General features: G+C 40.2%; 1 protein-coding gene across 4 annotated transcripts in view; it reads left to right on the plus strand.

Moving 5' to 3' along the window:
* Lrrc28 (leucine rich repeat containing 28) overlaps positions 1-18,201 on the plus strand; it is a gene marked incomplete at its 3' end in the record, with an annotated part of 141,932 nt that overhangs the window by 121,210 nt on the left and 2,521 nt on the right. For all 4 annotated transcript variants that reach the window (XM_017799534.2, XM_029566214.1, XM_017799536.2 and 1 more), the window contains 1 exon segment: positions 17,522-17,697. In XM_017799534.2, coding sequence (XP_017655023.1) covers positions 17,522-17,697 — 176 coding nt within the window.

Below are 18,201 nucleotides of genomic sequence, written 5' to 3' on the forward strand. Positions count from 1 at the left end.
CTTTCTTCCTCTAAACTCTATTGTTAAAGACAATTTGCTTTAGTGACAGCTTTAGAATCTAAGATTTTACCAATTTTAAATATTTAGACTTTAACAGCTGACATAGTGTCTCAATACAAATCATGGCTTTAGCAACCAAGCAGATGTTTCAGTTAATGGGAAGGGATGGTCTTTTGTTGTCAGAAGAGCAATAATCTTCTCAACAGGCTTTTAACAAGACGACCTCAGCCTTTCCTTCTATAACAAAACAGCAGAACCACCTGAAATAAAGTGTTTCCAGGGTGGTCTGGGATTGAAAGGACTTCCACACTCCGAGAACCACTTTTGACTAGCTACTTTCCACTTCAGCAGCCAACGGAACACCTTTGGAGGACCTAACCAACATGTCTGACTCCCTTTCTCACTCCCAACAAGCTGTATAGCCTGGCTCACACTCCATGCTGCTCTGGCAAGAAAGCAGGTCGTAACAGTGAATATAGTCCTTTCTCTATTGGCCTGGCTCCGGGGAATGGGTGGTGAGTGCTGATTGCTCCAGAGAGGGCAGTCCTAGGAGTGTGCCTTTCCCTTAGGAAGAGTTTGTTATCTTGGAAAGCCCTAGATGAGCTCAGTGCTTGCACAGGCTGATGAAAGCCAAGTGGAGAGATTGATTCCAAAGCCTTCTGTGAAGCAGGAACAATAGAATTCATGTTGTAGTTTTTAGATGAGTGACTTTTCTACAACTGACTTTGTTACAGCTATGACACTGCACAGTCATTAATCCTAGTGAGTTCCTCAAGGATTTTACTGCAGCCTAACTCTTCCAAGTGATGAGCAGAATACCCTCAGTCATCATAATACACAGAAAGATGCAAGCAAGCTCTGATGATGAAGGCACTTTTCCCCTCCAAACCTTCAGAGACTGCATTGAAATGGAGTTTCAGCCTCTACCGCAATTAAGGAATAGCTTTTGTTTATAATAAACAGCCTTCTACTTTGATGATTAGATATGGATGTTTTTGGCTGCCAGAAAGTTCTGTTTGTGCTAAGTAGAGAAAGTTTTTCATCTTTGATATATCTAGTAGCAGTGGTAGTAATTTTTATGAGAACCTCAAACCTTTGAGGAAAGGTTTAAATAGGAGTAAAGTATTAGCTGATACTCTGCATTCTTGCTATTATTATGAGCTTACTTTGTTAATAGTAATAAAGAAAAAATAAAATTATTAGCAGGACATTATAAAACACCCATTTCATTTTGGGGTATATGCAGTCCAGCTTATTGATCCATTTTTAGTCTGTTGGTTTAACCCAAAACTTAGAATGTAGTCTTCAGTTCTGGCTTTTACATTCCAAAGCCAGCTGATTAGAAAGTCATTTAGCCTGTTTTCACTTAAAAATGATACTTTATGTAGTATTTCTATGGCAAAATATAGAATTCTCATTGGGTACTGAATCTTGACAACAGAAATAGGGATCCCCTTTTTTTTGTTTCTTTTTTTTTTGTTTTGTTTATGTAGCATAAATAGGAAGCAAAGCTCCCATTCCAAGTCAGAGAGCTAGTACCTTAGTAGAGGTAAGGCTAATGCCTTAGTCGAGGGAGGATGAAGAACAAGGATCTGAAGGAAATAAAGGTGTACATGTCCTTGGCCTAGAAAGTGAGCTTGTTTGACAGGAACTTGGTTCAGCTGCGTACTTATCGAGCAGCTTCCTGTGTGGTCACTGTGCAGCAAATAGATGGATGAGCAGAACAGTGCAGTACCAGCTCTCTCTCGTGGCCCTTACCGTGTAGCTACGGATCAGAGGAGCAGTAATCACTGAGGAAACTTGTGCTAGATTATTTGTAAACAGAGACCTGAAGGACCCACTCACTTGGCTCTCCAGTGCTATCACATTTTGCTTCTTGCTCTGTTGTAAGCCTAGAATGTAAGACTACAGTTGCTTTTGCTATTCAGTACTCTGGTTGAGACAGTCATAGTGTCCTGCTTAGTTTAAGGGTCAGAGAGAATTAGAACAACAGCAGTACAGAAAGAACACAGCTTTGGGGACCCTGGAACAATATTGTAAAAATCTAATCTATAATGCATGTGAATATAAACACGATCTTATATATTTTGTTGATAGTATTTTGCTTAGATTGTACCCACACACATATAAATAATTCACATCTCAGGGTGAGAATAGAGGATTGGATGTAAGATATATAAACAGGCATAAAAATATGAATAACATAATGCAGATTTAGGAAATTTCAGAAGTCTCAAATTTATCTTTGATATTTATAGAAATATGGACAAATTTAGCTCCTTTTATTTGTCAAATATGAAGCACTAACTAGTACGTCAGGACTTGCTAGAAGTTACAGAAAAGACAAAGATAATTTAAATGTTTACTCAGGAAAAAATAACAATGCAAATACTAAACACCCTGAGAGAGGGTGATTGACAGAGCTTGAACTAGCTGCCAAGCTCCAGCTCAGAGCCATACACCATCTTTTGTTAAATCCTGATGATCACACAGTCAGCCATCTGCAAGGTGGGTGGGGCTTCCCAAAAGGCACTGCTAGAAGGGAAAGACCACTGGAGACCAAGTAGAGGCTGGCTGCCTCAGTGTGATTGCACTCACGCTGTCTTCCAGCTCCATGGAAAACTGACTTCTGTTTTCGTTAGATTTGTGCTTCTGTGAGTACAGGAATAAATGCCTTGTGTCCTTACATTATACCCCAAATGAGAATTGCAGCCGAAGTTAGGATTTTAGATAGCAGTAATTGGCATATTTGAGAACTTAATGGCAAAAATGATCCCATACAAGGGTATTTCTCCAGTAATCTGATTATGTGAGAGAAAGGAAAAAAAGCACCTATAAATGAACATTAACCACTGGATTTAGGAGCAGTTTGCTTAAATGATCTTCTAATGGTTTGTTAATAATGTAGCAAGCTACTCGAGATAATAGAATTGTTTGTATTCTGAGTTAAACCAGTAAACGGAGAATTTCCTTAGGTCACAGATCATTTTAGTTTAACTTTTTTAATCAACAGAAGCTATTTATTGATTTATCATGAGTAGAATTCCTGACCAATATATTTTTTAATTATTTATTTTAAATTAACATACAAAGTATTGGGTTTCAAACTTAATTTATTTTTGTTGATCTCTTCCTTCCTCTTCTCCCCTATCCCATTGCCCCTTGTACCCTTCACCCCCAATAACCTCTTTTCTACTTTCATGTCACATGTGCCCTATTATTCCTGTTTTCTCAACACTTTTTCCCTCTCTTGTAGTCTCTTCTAGTTCCATGACCTATATCCACATATTCATATATATATATACATATATGAACATTAAGCTAGGATCTGCATGTGAGAGAGAACATGTGGTATTTGTGTTTTTCAGTCTAAATTTCTTAGCTTGATATTATTTCCAGATCCATCTGTTTTCCTGAAAATTTCATAATTTTCCTTATGGCTGAATAAAATTGCATTGTACATATGTACTATATTTTCATCTCCATTCATCTGTTGATAGACATCTAGGCATTGCATTTCCTTGTTATTCTGAATAGGGCATCAATAAACATGGTTGTGCAAGTATCTCTGTGGTAGGATGTAGAGTCCTTTGAGTATATGCCCAGAAGTTGTATAGCTTGGTCATATGCTAGTTCTGTTTTTAATGTTTTGAGACATCTTTATACTTATTTGAATAATCGCTATACTAGTTATACCCCTACCAGCTATAAATAAATATTCCTCTTTCCCCACATCCTCACCAGAATTTGTTGTCATTTTCTGATGATAGCCAACATGACTGAGGTGACATGGATCCACAAAGTAGGTTTGATTTGCATTTCTCTGATGGCTAAGGATGTTGAACACTTCAAAAAATATTTATTAGCTATTTGTATTTCTTTTGAGAACTGTCTATTCAGTTCACTAACCTGTGTTTATTGATAGTCTTGTATGATTTATGTTTAATTTTTGTAGCTCCTTGTATATTCTAGGTATTAACTCTCTATCTGAAGTGTAACGGGTAAAGATAAGGACTATACTCAGCAGTCAATATTGGATGTCCACATCATACTTCCTTGGGCAGACCCAAAGCACCCTAACAGCATCTAACAGAAGTGAATTGAGATATCATCACTCAAGAGACAGAGCTTGAGTTTGGACTCCAACAAAGCAAATTACTCCCTAAAACAAAAATTTTAACATATACCTTTACATTAGAGAAATATACCAGAATTTAAAGTCTTTGTAATATAAGTTTTACAATGTGCTGGAGGCAGTTCAAAATTCCATGTCATGAACTGGGAGTGGTAGCTCATGTCTTTAGTCCCAGCACTTGGGAAGCAGAAGCAGCCAGATTTATGTGATGCCAGCCTGGTCTACATAGCAAGTTCCAGGCCAGCTGGGGCTAAGGGACACCCTGTCTCAAAAAAGACAAAAAAAAAAAAAAAAAAAAAAAAAAAAAAAAAAAAAAAAAAAAAAAAAAAACAGACAACAAAAAAAAAATATAATAAAAAAAATGTGAGTGGATAATGAAAATGTGGTACATTTATACAATGAAGTTCTACTCAGCAGTAAAGAAAGCCAAAATCAAGAAATTTGCAGGTAAATGGATGGAACTAGAAACTCTTATACTAAGTGAAGTAACACAGACTCAGCAAAACAAACTATGTATGTTCTCCCTCATTTATGGATCCTAGCACCAAATCCTTATATGTCAATATATATCCTGATGTAACTGCAGGAACCGGGAAAATGGAAAGTAACCAAGGAGGTAAAGAGAAAGAAGGAACCTGAGAGAGAAGAACAGTAAGAGACAGGTGTTACTAAGGGAGAAATAGGTAAAATGGGGGTATTTAAATGGGAGGGGGAGAGAGGGATTATATAAGGAGCTATGGGGATAAAGCAGAAGGAGCTCAAGAGAGATGGGACCATAAGAGACAGGAATTGTCAAGGAAAAATGGGGAAAATATGGGGACACTTTAAATGGGAAGGACATGGAGGGAGGGTTAAACAGAGAGAGAAAGGAGAGATAAATAGTGCCTATCTAGTACAAAAAACCAGAGGGAATCAATATTAGTCCTGCGTAAGAGCTCTACATGAGTCCATGTATATATAGATGAAGGCTATATAATAAGAAACAGTACCAGACAGGAGAAACCTTCCTTTGAGTTGTTGGCCAGGGTAGTCCAATGGAGTCCTAAAATTACACAGGCTATTGCCGCAGCCCTTGATTACCTCCCAGAACTTGAAGGTAAGACCTTATTGCTAAGACAAGACAAGAACTGATGTGGAAGCCAGCTCCCCTGAAGTCTAGCTTCTCTTACCTTTGGAGAGCACTACCCAAGCTGCTAAGGGAGAACATCAGTCGATGGTCCAACTCCAGCTTCAAGGCCTAATAACCACATCAATGACCGCAGCAAACAATATTGGTGCAGTAATGGCACTTTTATCTTGTGGGTAATCAACAGTTACCTAATTGACCTTAAAGTCCACTCAATGGGAGGAAACTTGTGTGTTGTACTGTAAATCTAGGCAAACACACATAGCTGAAGAGGTCATAGATCTTAGAGAAAATCCCAAGGCTATCATATCCCTAGACAAATGTAATTTATTACTATGCACAAACTATGGATCTTTGTATCTACAGACAAGTATCCCAGTCACCACCCATCAAAGAAGCTTCTTTTTCAACAGACAGAGATTATTACAGAGTTCCACAACTGGTCATACACAGAGAGTGTCTATGACTTGCCTAAGCCTAAGTGGCACATTTACATTTACAATACAACCTCTACACCTAAGCCTCATGGAACAAAGAACAAGGGGTAAAGAGAACACTGATGCTTCTCTCCATTCTCATCAATGAAGCTCCCTTATGCAACAGAGGACCAGGAACATAAAAGATCACAAATGGCCAAAACATAGAGAATAAGAGTCTGCAGAGTGTGGGTCCTTGGACAGGATTTCTATATTAAACTACACTTACCCAAGGCTAAGGGAGCATTGTAAAAGCAGGGGGACGGGGCGGGGGGTGATTGTAAGAGCCAGGGAGGAGGTGCATGACCAAATATGGGCTCCTGGGATCCTGCTCATATGAGCCTACGGCAATGGTGTCAGCATGCACAGGACCCATGCAAACTCAAGTAGACAAAAATCCCAGCACAGAACTGTGGAAATGAACAGCAGGCCCCAATTTTAGTTTAAGAATTATTGGTAGCTGATCACTGCTAGGTGAGGAAAAGCTGATCTACTTAAAGGGAGGGATTCCAGATAGGCAGACTAGACCCCAGTGGATGAACTTGCACCGAGGGACATTCTGGGGACACTAACTTGACATAATAGACCTTAACATAAACGACAGAATGTATGAATTCCAGTGGGGGGCACATGCCAATGGGGAAGGGAGCATAAAGTTCATTAAGATGTTCTGTATGAAATACACAAAAATTCAATAAACAATTTTAAAAAGAACCCAGAAGGATGGAGTTTGGAGATCCTGCAGATAGCCAAATCTGTGTGGGTTCGTAGAGAGTAGTGTACCCATAGAGGATGTCGAATGCGATACCTTCTTCTTCCCTACTTTAATCTATGTATCTTTCCATCTATATTCTTTGCAGCATTCTTTATAATAAATCAGAAAATGTGGGAAAAAAGCCAAAAACATTTTCCATGCCATGTGAAAAACAGGTGAATGTGACCCATTCTCAAAAGAAAGAATTGATAGAGGCCAGCCTGAGGTGACTTGAAATATTGGAACAAAAAAGATTAAGATTGTAAAATAATTTTGTTATTTCCTGAGTGCTGTAAAGAATGTGCTTCTCTTGCAGAATCCAGGGGATCCAACTCCCTCTTCTGGCCTCGATGGGCATTTGCATGCATGGGTGCACATGCAGGCAAAACACTCATACACATAAAATAAAAATAAATTTAAAATTTTTTTTTAACTTTCATAAAAGCTCTATTGAGAATTTCATACATGCCTATGAGGTGTTTTGATCAAATCTATGCCCACTCCCTCCCTTCCAACACCTCCCATATCTGCCCATCACTTTTTTCTTTTTTTTTTTTCTTCTTTCGTTTATTTATATTTATGGGGCTTTTAGGTACTCTAACATCCCCCACCCATCTGAAGAGGTAGCCCTAAAATCTTTTAAGGATTAGATGCAAGCTCCCTTTGATATTTTTGGCCTTTGGAACAGAGTATGTTGCTAACAGGCCCAAGGATATTTTGACTTTTAGCCAAGAAACTCGCTACTTTGCTTTGGGGTCTTTTTACCCTAACTGCCTAGCCAATTCCTACCCCCTATTCTTATCATGCCATCCTCTGAAGCAGTTACCCAAATTGCAAATAGGGAATAGGGACGCAGACCTCTCTGGCTTCTTCCATGCTGAACAGGGACGTAGGGTGAGGCAATTGGAGTACCCCTTCAGTGGGTCTTTCTAAAAGACTCCCAAATTGCATTACTCTTATCTCTAAGGGGAAAAGAAAGTCCTTGAATCCTGAATAGGAAATGTGAAGGAAAAGTAAGGGCAAGCGTACTTAACATTGTAAGTTCTAGACAGGGAACTAGAAACAAGTCAGAACAGGGCAGTTTTCAAATGTTCATATGAGAGTCCATTGGAATTTCTTGACAAGGGCTTCCAAAAGCATCCCTCTATTGGGTTCTTCCTCATTTTCCTTTTGTCTTCCAAGGCTGGACTCTAGAGTGATGGATTCAGGATTTGCTTTCAGGTATTTTAATAGCTGTTGGAGTAGTTAGTGTCAGTTCCCTCTCATAGACTTCTAAGTAGGGGGAGAAAACAAATTTATCCATCATTTTAGAACAACAGCTGGTTGTCTCCCCTTAGCTACAGGTGGGCACTACAGTATTGGAGACCAAGATTTGAAGTCTTACATCTGAGCAGCACTTTCTGGTTAGGTACAAAATAATCAATGAGAAATAATTGTCTAAATAACTTTTCATATATATTTAAGCCTAATGTCTGGGAAGTGTAATCCCTTGAACTCTTAAAAAAATATACTGATTTTGTCATTTTTTTACCCTAAAGTAGAATATATCATTGATGATGAGGTGTGTTTGATTTTTACACTTAAGGTCCTGTTTGAGGACCTGTTCCTCAGGGGTCACATGGGCTTGGGAGGAGCTCCTGGCTCCCTTCTTTTACCAGTTCCATCTCTGTGAATATAAGTCAAAGGTCCTGCTCAACCATGTCTGGCTTCACTTGGAATCATGAAAGAGATGTTTCCTTTAAGTTGACTGGACACTGGTTCAAGTCCATGATTTTTACACTTAAGGTCCTGTTTGAGGACCTGTTCCTCAGGGGTCACATGGGCTTGGGAGGAGCTCCTGGCTCCCTTCTTTTACCAGTTCCATCTCTGTGAATATAAGTCAAAGGTCCTGCTCAACCATGTCTGGCTTCACTTGGAATCATGAAAGAGATGTTTCCTTTAAGTTGACTGGACACTGGTTCAAGTCCATCTTGTGGGGTCTCCTGTGTCTTCCTTGAACTCACCACAGTTACAGGACATTTTGAGAGATAGTCCCCTGGAACTTGGTCGACCTTGGAGGGCAAGGAGCAAAAACTATCCTTTAAGTCCCACCAGTCTGGTACTTTTAATTACCATGTGCTATGTAGATAAGGCTTAGGTTCAAACCAAATAATCTCAGATAAATATTGACTAGATTTATATTTTGTTCCCTTTAAACTAGTTGAATAAACTATGACCATAGAAATTTTAAGATTATGTGTATTTTTTTTTGTCTCATCCTTTATATATAACAAACCTAAACAGAACTTCATCACTTGCTTAGGCTTTCTCATTTTTTCTATTTTGGAAAATATCTCAATTCCCATATCCTTTTAACATCTTTTACATTCCCATTTTTTTAAAAAGATAATTATGAGACATAATAGCATTAACAAAGAAATTTTCCACCGGTTGTGAAACTTCTTTTCCTGGGGATGCTAAGCAATGCTTATTCCTTTTACGGTTCGAGTGTCAAGCCAATGTTTCATTAAAGTTTTACTGGGGAACCAGTGAATTTCTTGAGCTTACTTACCAAGATAACTGAGTATGACCTGAGGATATGCACACTGGATAGCCTTTACCCAGCATGGGTCATGCCTTCTCTTCCTAGCCTTCCCCAGATTGTATACTTTAGCCCTCCTCAAATCCAGGAGGCCATGTGTAATTAGGGTCAAATTACATACAGTTGGCTGGGAAGAGTGGCTGGATACTCCAGTAAGGGTCCAGTGACACTGCTTGGCCCTCCTTTAATGAATAAGCACAACCGTCAACAAGCTCAATTGTGACGATGTTTAGTGATCAAGCTCAGCTAAAGCCATGATGATGGTAGTTATTACATGCAGAAGGGACTGCTGTATAGCATCATCTTATTAAAAGGACCTGGAATTTAAAAGGATTTGGTGCTATGACCCACATATGAGGGAGAACATATGTCATTTGTTTTTCTGAGTCTGTGTCATTTCACTTAGTATAACATGATTATAATTAATGAAGACCAGAAAAATAGAACTATAAAAAAGAAGTAAGAGGAAATTTTAGAATTGAAAATTTCAATACCTGAAGTGAAACCTTTGCTTGGTGGGCTTAATGGCATTCTGGTTAAATCAGCAGAAAGTAAGTAAAGCTGGAAGCAGATCAAGCAGATAGGACCTCATCTGAAGACAAGATGAGATTGAAAATAGAAACGAACGCGGTGTCACAGGGCTGCTGGACAGTATAAATACTGATAACTGGTCCAGAGGAAAATGGGGAGAGAACAAGACAATAGTAGCAAAGATGTTTGAAAAGTAATATCTCAAAATTGACCAAACTTGAGGAAAGACGTACATTTATATTTCCAGGATGCTCAGAGAACCCTACGTGGTATATATACAGAATTACACCTGGCAAAGCTGCTGAAAGTCAAAGATGAAAAGAGAAACTTCGATGCAAGTATAAAAAAATAGCACGTAGTTTTCAAAGGGGCAGTTCAAAAGACTGCTAACCTCTTTCGAAAACCTCAGAGGCCAGCAAACAAATATTTTTAAAGTGCTAATAAAGGGTTGGAGAGATGGCGCAGCAGTTAAAAGCACTTGCTGCTCTTGCAAAGACCCAGGTTTAGTTTGCAGCACCCATATAGAGTTTTACAACCAACTATAACTCCAGTTCCAGGGGGTCCACTGACCTCTTTGCTCTGTGAGTTCCTGTATGCACATGATGCACATAAAGTCACATAAACACACATACATACACATAAAAATAAAGTTAAAATGTAAAATTGCTAGCTGGATGTGGTGACACACACCTTTAATCTCAGCACTTGGGAGACAGAAGCAGGTGGATCTCTGTTATTTCAAGGCCAGCCTGGTCTCTATAGGAAATTCCAGGCCATCTGGGGCTACAGGGAAACCCTGTCTCAAAAAAAGCCAACAAACCAAAAAAAACAAAAGCTAATAAAACGCCAGGTATAGCAGCACACACCTGTAATCTCAGCTCTTAGGGACTGAGGCAGGAGCCCTGCTGTGAGATCAAATCTACCCTGGGCTTCACAACAAGACCATGTCTCTCTCAAAAAATAAATAAATACAATAAAACAAAGAATGAAGACAAAGGAACACATTCTCAGAGCCTGAAGTAACTCTGCTCCGTGATGACATCTCAGGACAGAGGTTATTCCTAAGTAGCAGTGTCTTTCTTTCTCCATAGCTACCCCCTCCCTTTTCCTTTCTGCTCTTTAGGATGGAAACAATGTTTTTGCTACAAAGAAGGGGAACTCTGTAGCAGTCCCCATGATGCTAAACACTATGGGTGTCGTGTGTACCTTCTGAAGGATGAAAGATAGTTATTTGGATGCCTTGCTAGGAGAATTTAATCTAAATCTTCATTTTTAAAAATCTGTGTGCATGCATGCATGCATAAATGGGTGGTGTACACGTGCCACAGCATGCATGTGGAGGTCAGAGCATAGCTTCCTGTGTCACCTTGTGTGAAGCAAGCTCTTCTGTTGTTTTGCCACTGTGTATGCCAGGCTAGCTGCCCCAAAGGCCTCCAGGGGTTCTCATGCCTCCACCCCCTGCCCCCATCTTGCTGTACGAGCACTGAGACTTCAGGCATTGCTACTGCACCTGGCTTTTACAATGTTCTAGTGATTCAAACTCACGTCTTCATGCTTGCACAGCATGCACTTTACGCACTGAGCCCTACATCTTTTTTGACATATGATTAAGTGAAATGTGAGCATGAAAATGGATATAAATTAATTTGCTAATTCATATATTTAAGGACAAATATGTAGCAAAATTTCAGGGCATTGCTATTCATTTTGTCTGTTTTGACTAGCTGATGAATGGTAGCTCTGAAGATACTGAGCTAAAGGAACATTGTTAATTGTTCTAAATTATCTAAACCAGAGGTACTAACATTTGAACTTTTAATAACGTACTTGAGGGTTCAATGTACATATATGTTTGAAACTTAAGCATTTTATCTAACATATTTCAAACTATTGAATTATAAATCCAAGATACCAGCATTTAGTAATTGCTAGATGATGATTTCATTCTGTTGTGAACTGATGCGTATTGTAGGCTTCCATCCCTTGTCATCGACATCCGCTTCATTACTTCTACTTTTTTTTAGATGTATGGCACCCACTTTTCAAGGCAGGCACCATCCAGTCTTATTTCCTGCCCAGGTTTTGTCCACGTACCAGACATTGGCCAGTTGGAACTGTGGTTCATGCGTATATGACCTGTATATTCAGTAGCTAAATCCCAGTTCATGCTTTCTCTTTCCCTGGAATATCACCACTCTCATTTTAGCTTAGACCAATAACTAATAAAAAGAAATCATAGCTGTGCATACCAGTTAACATTTGTTGTGTAAGAGGCAATGTGCTCAATTTATTTGTATTATTACACAGCATCTTCCCAACAGCTTTGTCTTGTGATCCCTAATTCAGAAGTGAAGAACTGAAGGATGAAGTAAGTTGGCTAGGATAAGAAAGCCTGGGGGTCCGTCTTGTCATCAGTTTTCTACTCCAGACTCTTACACTGTGCACTGGCTACACTGCCTACACTGCCTCTCCCAGTGCCTGGAATCACAGCCAGACCAAAGTCCTTTGAACACAAGTGTCTGATGCAGCTCAGGGGAGGCAGGCCACAGAACAGCTGGCACGGTCCTTCCTCACAGCACCTTCCTTCAGCAGGCTGTTGGGAGTGAAGCACAGAAGGTACTCAAATGGACCTTAGATTTAGCTAGTGTCTTATATCTAGTGATGATGAGCAGGAGCGGCTGCAGAAAGAGCTATCAAAGGGAAATGAAACTTTCCATGAAATGAGAATGCACTTGCTAGTGTGAGCCTTTCAGTTTAATCTGTCTTTGTATTATGGGAACAATAAGAGCCTTACTAGGCTAGTTGTCAACCTAGTTGTCAGTTTCCTAACACTTTAGTGTTCACTGTTGGTAAGTTCCTGAGCATTGTTCATGCAGAGCACATCCATAACTGGGCTAGGAAGAAGCAGCTGTTAACAGCAGCAATGTACCTTTACCAGGTGTGGTGACACAAACCTGTAATCTCAGCACTCAGGAGGCTAAGTCAGAGGAAGATTGTAAGTTCAAAGCCAACCTGAGCTACATAGTGAGACCCTGTGTAAATAAACACAAAGAAAAGAAACAGACATTCTATTTATCATACATTTTCATTGTTTTATGTTTTTGCCCAGAGTTCTCATTCTGTAGTGTGGATATAAAGTTCGGAAGCATGCCCTTCAAGCTTAGCTCAAATCAGTCCTACCCAGGTGCAGGGCTATTTTGTGCTGTTTAGAAATGACCTTATGGGACCATTCCTAACACTAAATCTCTGAGGTGATCCTCCAGGCCACACTCTGCTCTCTTAAATAACAAACTCCTGCCACACTAAAATACAAATAAGAAATAATGTTCAGAAATAGATATTATCTTACCATGTGTATTTGTTAGGGTTCAGCTCCCATAGTCATGGGGTCCAACAAGTCCAAGATCTGTAGGGAAGAGCTGAAGACCAAAGGCAATCTGGAGACAGAATTCTCCTTTCTGTGGAGAAACTCTTTGTTCTTGTGGCCTTCTACTGAGTACATGAAACTGATCTGAATTCTAAAGTGTGAGCTACTCAGAGCCTACTAATATAAATGTTAATCTCATCTCAAAACATCTTCATAAGGACATCTAGACCGGTATTTGACAAAATATCTGGAAAATAATATATTTGCTAAAATTCCATTTGACAAATGGCTGTCATTTTTCCAAGGCATTGTTTCCTTAAATGTGGCATCCTCATCCTGCTGGGTTGCCACATACAGAACATTCCACATTCCTTAAAGTCTACAAGGGAGTTCTTGCCTTCTGCTCTTGTTTCTGCTGCACCCCTGAATTAGTTGCTTTTCTTTTTTTTATTTTATTTATTATTTTTATTTTATGTATATGAGTGTATTCCCTGCATGCATGTAAGTGCACCCATGTCATGCAATGCTCATAGAGGTCAGAAGGGGGTGTCAGATCCCTTGGAACTGGAGTTATGAACAGTTGTTAACTGCCGTATGGGTGCTGGAAATCTAACCCAGGTCCTCTGCAAGAGCAGCCAGCACTCTTAACCACTGAGCCAGCTCTCCAGTCTCCTAGTTGCTTTTCTTGATGCTATGGCAAAATATCTGGAAAGAATAAGAAAAGGAGGAGTTTATTTTGGCTCAGAAGGCGAGAAGGTCCAATCCATCATGACAAGGAAGCCATGGCAGCAGGAACGTAGACTGCTGGTCACATCACATCCACAGTCAAGAAACAGAGAGATTAATGTTCTGCTCAGCTGGCTTTCTCTCTCTTTTTTAAGATATTAAATAAATTATATAGTTCAATATAAATATTAAATTCATAAGCAATATGTATGCTCCATCATCAAATTCATTTAAATTGATTCAACTCTATGTCAAAATCTTATTCTAAATCACATACTAAAATTTCAGAAAGACCAAAGTCATTGGTAGGGTTTTTGCACTGTAGCATAGCTTCTATTTTTCTTTAACATTTGTTAAAATGAACTAACTAGTTGACGATAATTGAGACAATGCATTCAGAGATTCAAAAATTATGGACTGGTACCACCCACATTTAGGATGGATGAATCTTCCCACCTCACCCCAATCTAGAAACTTCCTCGCAGACATGCCCAAAGATTTGTCTCTAGATAATTCTAGATCCTGTCAAGTTGACGATATTAACCATCACAACTCTTTTTAGTAGTTAATAGTCTTTCCAGTGGATACTCCAAGTTTTCCTTCATTCAATTACGAGTGGTTTTCTGACTCCTGGCTGGACCCTGAGTAGTACAGTGACCTTTTAGCAGTTTTCAGTTGCTGGCAATTAATTCATCTTCAACTTGAGATGATTTGAAGTTAGGTTTCAGTTGGAAATGGCCTCTACTTTCTGTTCTTACTGCTAAGGGGAAGACATAGAACAGACATTCCTAATTTAAAAGACAAACAGAAAAACCTTTCAGCAAACTAGTAAGGGAATTTCTTCATCTGATAAAAGATACCATAGGAAATCAACATCTAATATTATACTTAATGTTGAAAGACCTGTTTTACCTCATTTACAAGTTTCCACTTTGGGAATTTTTATCGTCAGTAATGAAAATTGCTGTGCATAAGGATGTGTAATACTTTTATTATGGCATGTGTAATAGAAAGGAAACTGAATTGAAAATAGTAACTAGGTTAATAAATAATGATTCCATCACACTGTGGAATATTATGTGGTTATCCAAAAGATTTTGCTAAGTCTGTCATGATTGGGACCCAACAATTACATGAACAAAACTACTTTATAGTGTTGTATGATCCCATTTGATTAAGAATTTTAAAAGAATGAAATGAAGAATCTGTCTCTGCATGTTTTATCCTGAGCTAGAGAGAATACACTGAAAAATGTCAAAATGATCATTGTGGTTAATTTAAGGAGTGTGGAGAGAGGGTTTGAGGAGGGGAGCCTAAAGGAAATTCTTCACTTTTTTTCATTTTTTTAATGTTGTTTAACTGGTACCAATGAGTTATTATTTTTATAATTTAAAAATCAATATTAGATTGTTTTGAAATAACCTTTTCAAAAACAGTTCTGGCTAAAATGCCACAGCTCATATGATCAAGTGAACAGAACCAGCTCAGAAGTCACTAGGTAGAATTAGTCCAGCTCACTTCATGTTTCAAACAGATCAAACCCCCAAATTATCAGTAGTTGCAAAGTGTGAATCATTTGCTTTTGGAACCTGCTTCTTACCAGATGGCCATTGCTTAGCTCCTGTCTGTACCCTCTCTCCCCAGGAGGATCCTCACAGCATCCCCATTCTTGTTTCTTTCTCTGTGTGTGTGTGGTGGGGGTTCTTTTCTTTTTTAAACCTCTTTTCTAGCATTCTTTTTCCTGCCCACCATAATATGGCCAGATAATTTAGAAAGAACCATGAATAGTCTTCTCTATGAATTAAAACCATCTGACTTCAGCTAACATTCCCCGCCCATCCTTCGACAACCTGGGTCCCTTTTTCCAGCCCCCCTGGAACTTTAGGCATAGCTGCAGTCTTCAGTGTTTGATACTGCTTGCTGTGTCCCCTGTTCCTTCTACTTGGTATGCTGTTCCACAAAGCCTTCATTCCTGCTGGAATTGGGGAGCTCTAAGTCAGAATGCACCCCTCTAAAATTTACCCACTGCCATGGACAGACTCATTCAGCTCCTCTCCTTTTGCCGCTGCCTTAGAACTATTGCAATGTAACACTCCTGATACCAAGGGAGTCACATTGTGTTTTAAGTCTCAGTATCTTGACCAGCTGAAATGTGTTCGGTGTTCTATAACTTTTCCAAGGGAATGAAGGAAGAGACACAGGAAAGCACTTTTAATGAGCCATCGAGCCCAGGGCTTCTGCTTTCCAGTCCTGTGCTCAATGTGCCTTTGCCTTTTCTTGTCAAGATTAAAGATATTATCTTGGGTTGTTCTAGTGCTTTTCTGTTGCTGTGCTAAAACCCTCTGACCATAAGCAACTTAGGGAGGAAAGGACTCACTTGGCGTACAACTCCAGCTCACAGCCCATCACTGAGGGAAGTCAGAGCAAGAACTCAAGCAGGAACCACAGAGAAACACTGCTTCCAGGTTGGCTCACTGGCTCATGCTCAGCTAGCCCATGGAATGCAGGCCACCTGCCTAGGGATGGTGCCACCACAGCAGCTAGGCCCTCCCACATCACTCAAGACAATCTCTCATAGTCATGGCCATAGGCCACTCTGATCTGGACAGTTCAATAGACTGTGTCACAATGATGTCTGAAGCTAACTAGGGCAGTCGTATTCAGAGCCATTTTCGTTGGCACCTTTTGCCCTTAGAGAAAAAAAGAATTGAAGATTTTAGGCCCCCAATGGCCTCTCAAAGTTGGGGGTCAAGTTAGAACAACCCTGCCACAGAAAGAGCAGGAATCTTTGCCTCTCCTTCTGGCTATGAGGGAATAATGCATGGTTGGCCTATTTGATATGCCATGAATTAAAACCATTTGACTTCAGCTCACAGTCTTGGCCCACATATCTTCCCCACATGCTTATAGAAAGAACCACTAAAGTTACTGTTAAAATGTATATTTGTGGGTTTCACTTTTCTACATAAAACTTCATTAAACTAATATACTGTAATTCAACAAAGTACCACCTCTTTTGTGTGTCCACACATATACAATGTGTGAGTGTAAATATGTGCATGCCACGGTGCATGTGTGAAAGTCAGAGGACATCTTCAAGTGTCAATCCTTCAAGTGTCAAGCCTTTGAGATAGGGCTGGTCTCATTCACTGCTGCAGAGCCAGGATGGCTGGTGTGAAAGCTTCTGGTAATTCTGTCTCCACCTCTCGTCTCCTGTACGGGCACTCTGGGATTCCAGATGCCTCACTACTGCATCTGCTTTTCTGTGGGTTCTGGGGATTCAAAGTCAAATTGTAGGACTTGCACAGCAAGCACTTTACCTACTGAGCCATCTCACCAGTCCTTCCTCCATTCTTAAACTTGAAGGGTAAACCAGGTGTGGTAGCATATGACTGTAATCCCAACACTCAGAAGCAGGCAGAAGCTGGAGGAATACTGCAAGTTCAAAGCCAGTCTCATTTATTTAGTCAGTTCTCTGCACAGTGAGACCCTGTCTCAAAAAAGGCAAAATTAATTAGAAAGCCTCCAGCAACATAAACTTAGAGGGGTAGTAAAAGGAGGGAAAGTGGGGCTTAAATTGTGCCAATCTGGTGACGGAAGGCTGCTTCAGTGACAGCCTCACTGGAAGTGATGCAGCCACACTTCAGCTGCTACATGTGCTCCTGAGCCAGGATTGGGTAAGAAGCCTGGGTCAGCATCTGCTCACTTTGGAAGGAAACTGGCAGCTCAGCAGTCATGAATTGTCAAGTATAGGTAGTGATCACCACATGTCCTGGCCCTTGTCCCTCCTTCACGGCTGATGTGCAGTGTTGTGTCTTTGTGCAGCTGTGGCGTTCCCATCCAGGTGTCTGAGGTAAAGCTGCTCTCCTTTTCATCTGGGCAGCTGACTGTCTTCCTCCCAGCTGAGGTGAAGGCCATAGGCACAGAGAATGACCATGTCCTGCCTCTTCAGGAGCTGGCCATGCGAAGCCTCTACCACACCTACCACAGGTTTCTGAAAGGTATGTGGGACTTCTCTTCTGTCTCTCAATCAGTGAACAAACCCTTCTATTTTATCCTGTCTGTTTTGGTTTTCATTGTAATTTTTCTTTAATCCTAATTGTTCTGGTTTGTTTCTTCATTGCTGTGACAAAATACTCTGACCACTACCAACTTGGGGAGGAAAGGTTTTATTCAGCTTATAACTCCCAGGTCACAGTTCATCAGGGAGCCCAAGGTAGGAACTCAGGGCAGGAACCTGGAGGCAGGAGCTGGAGCACAGGCCATGGAGGAATGCTGCTTACTGACTTGCTCCCCTGGCCCCTGATCAGGCTGCTTTCTTATGTACCATGGGCCCACCTGCCCAGGGGTGGCACCACCCACAGTGGGATGGGCCCTCCCACATCACTCATCAAGCAGGTGCCCCATGAACATGGCTACAGGTCAGTCCAATGAAGGCAATTCCCCAATTGAGGCTCCCTCAACCCACGTGTGTCAAGTTGACACTAAAGCTATCCAGAATGCAC

The sequence above is a fragment of the Nannospalax galili genome, unplaced genomic scaffold (genome assembly GCF_000622305.1).
Source record: "Nannospalax galili isolate Female #2095 unplaced genomic scaffold, S.galili_v1.0 scaffold759, whole genome shotgun sequence".
Classification (NCBI taxonomy): domain Eukaryota; kingdom Metazoa; phylum Chordata; class Mammalia; order Rodentia; family Spalacidae; genus Nannospalax; species Nannospalax galili.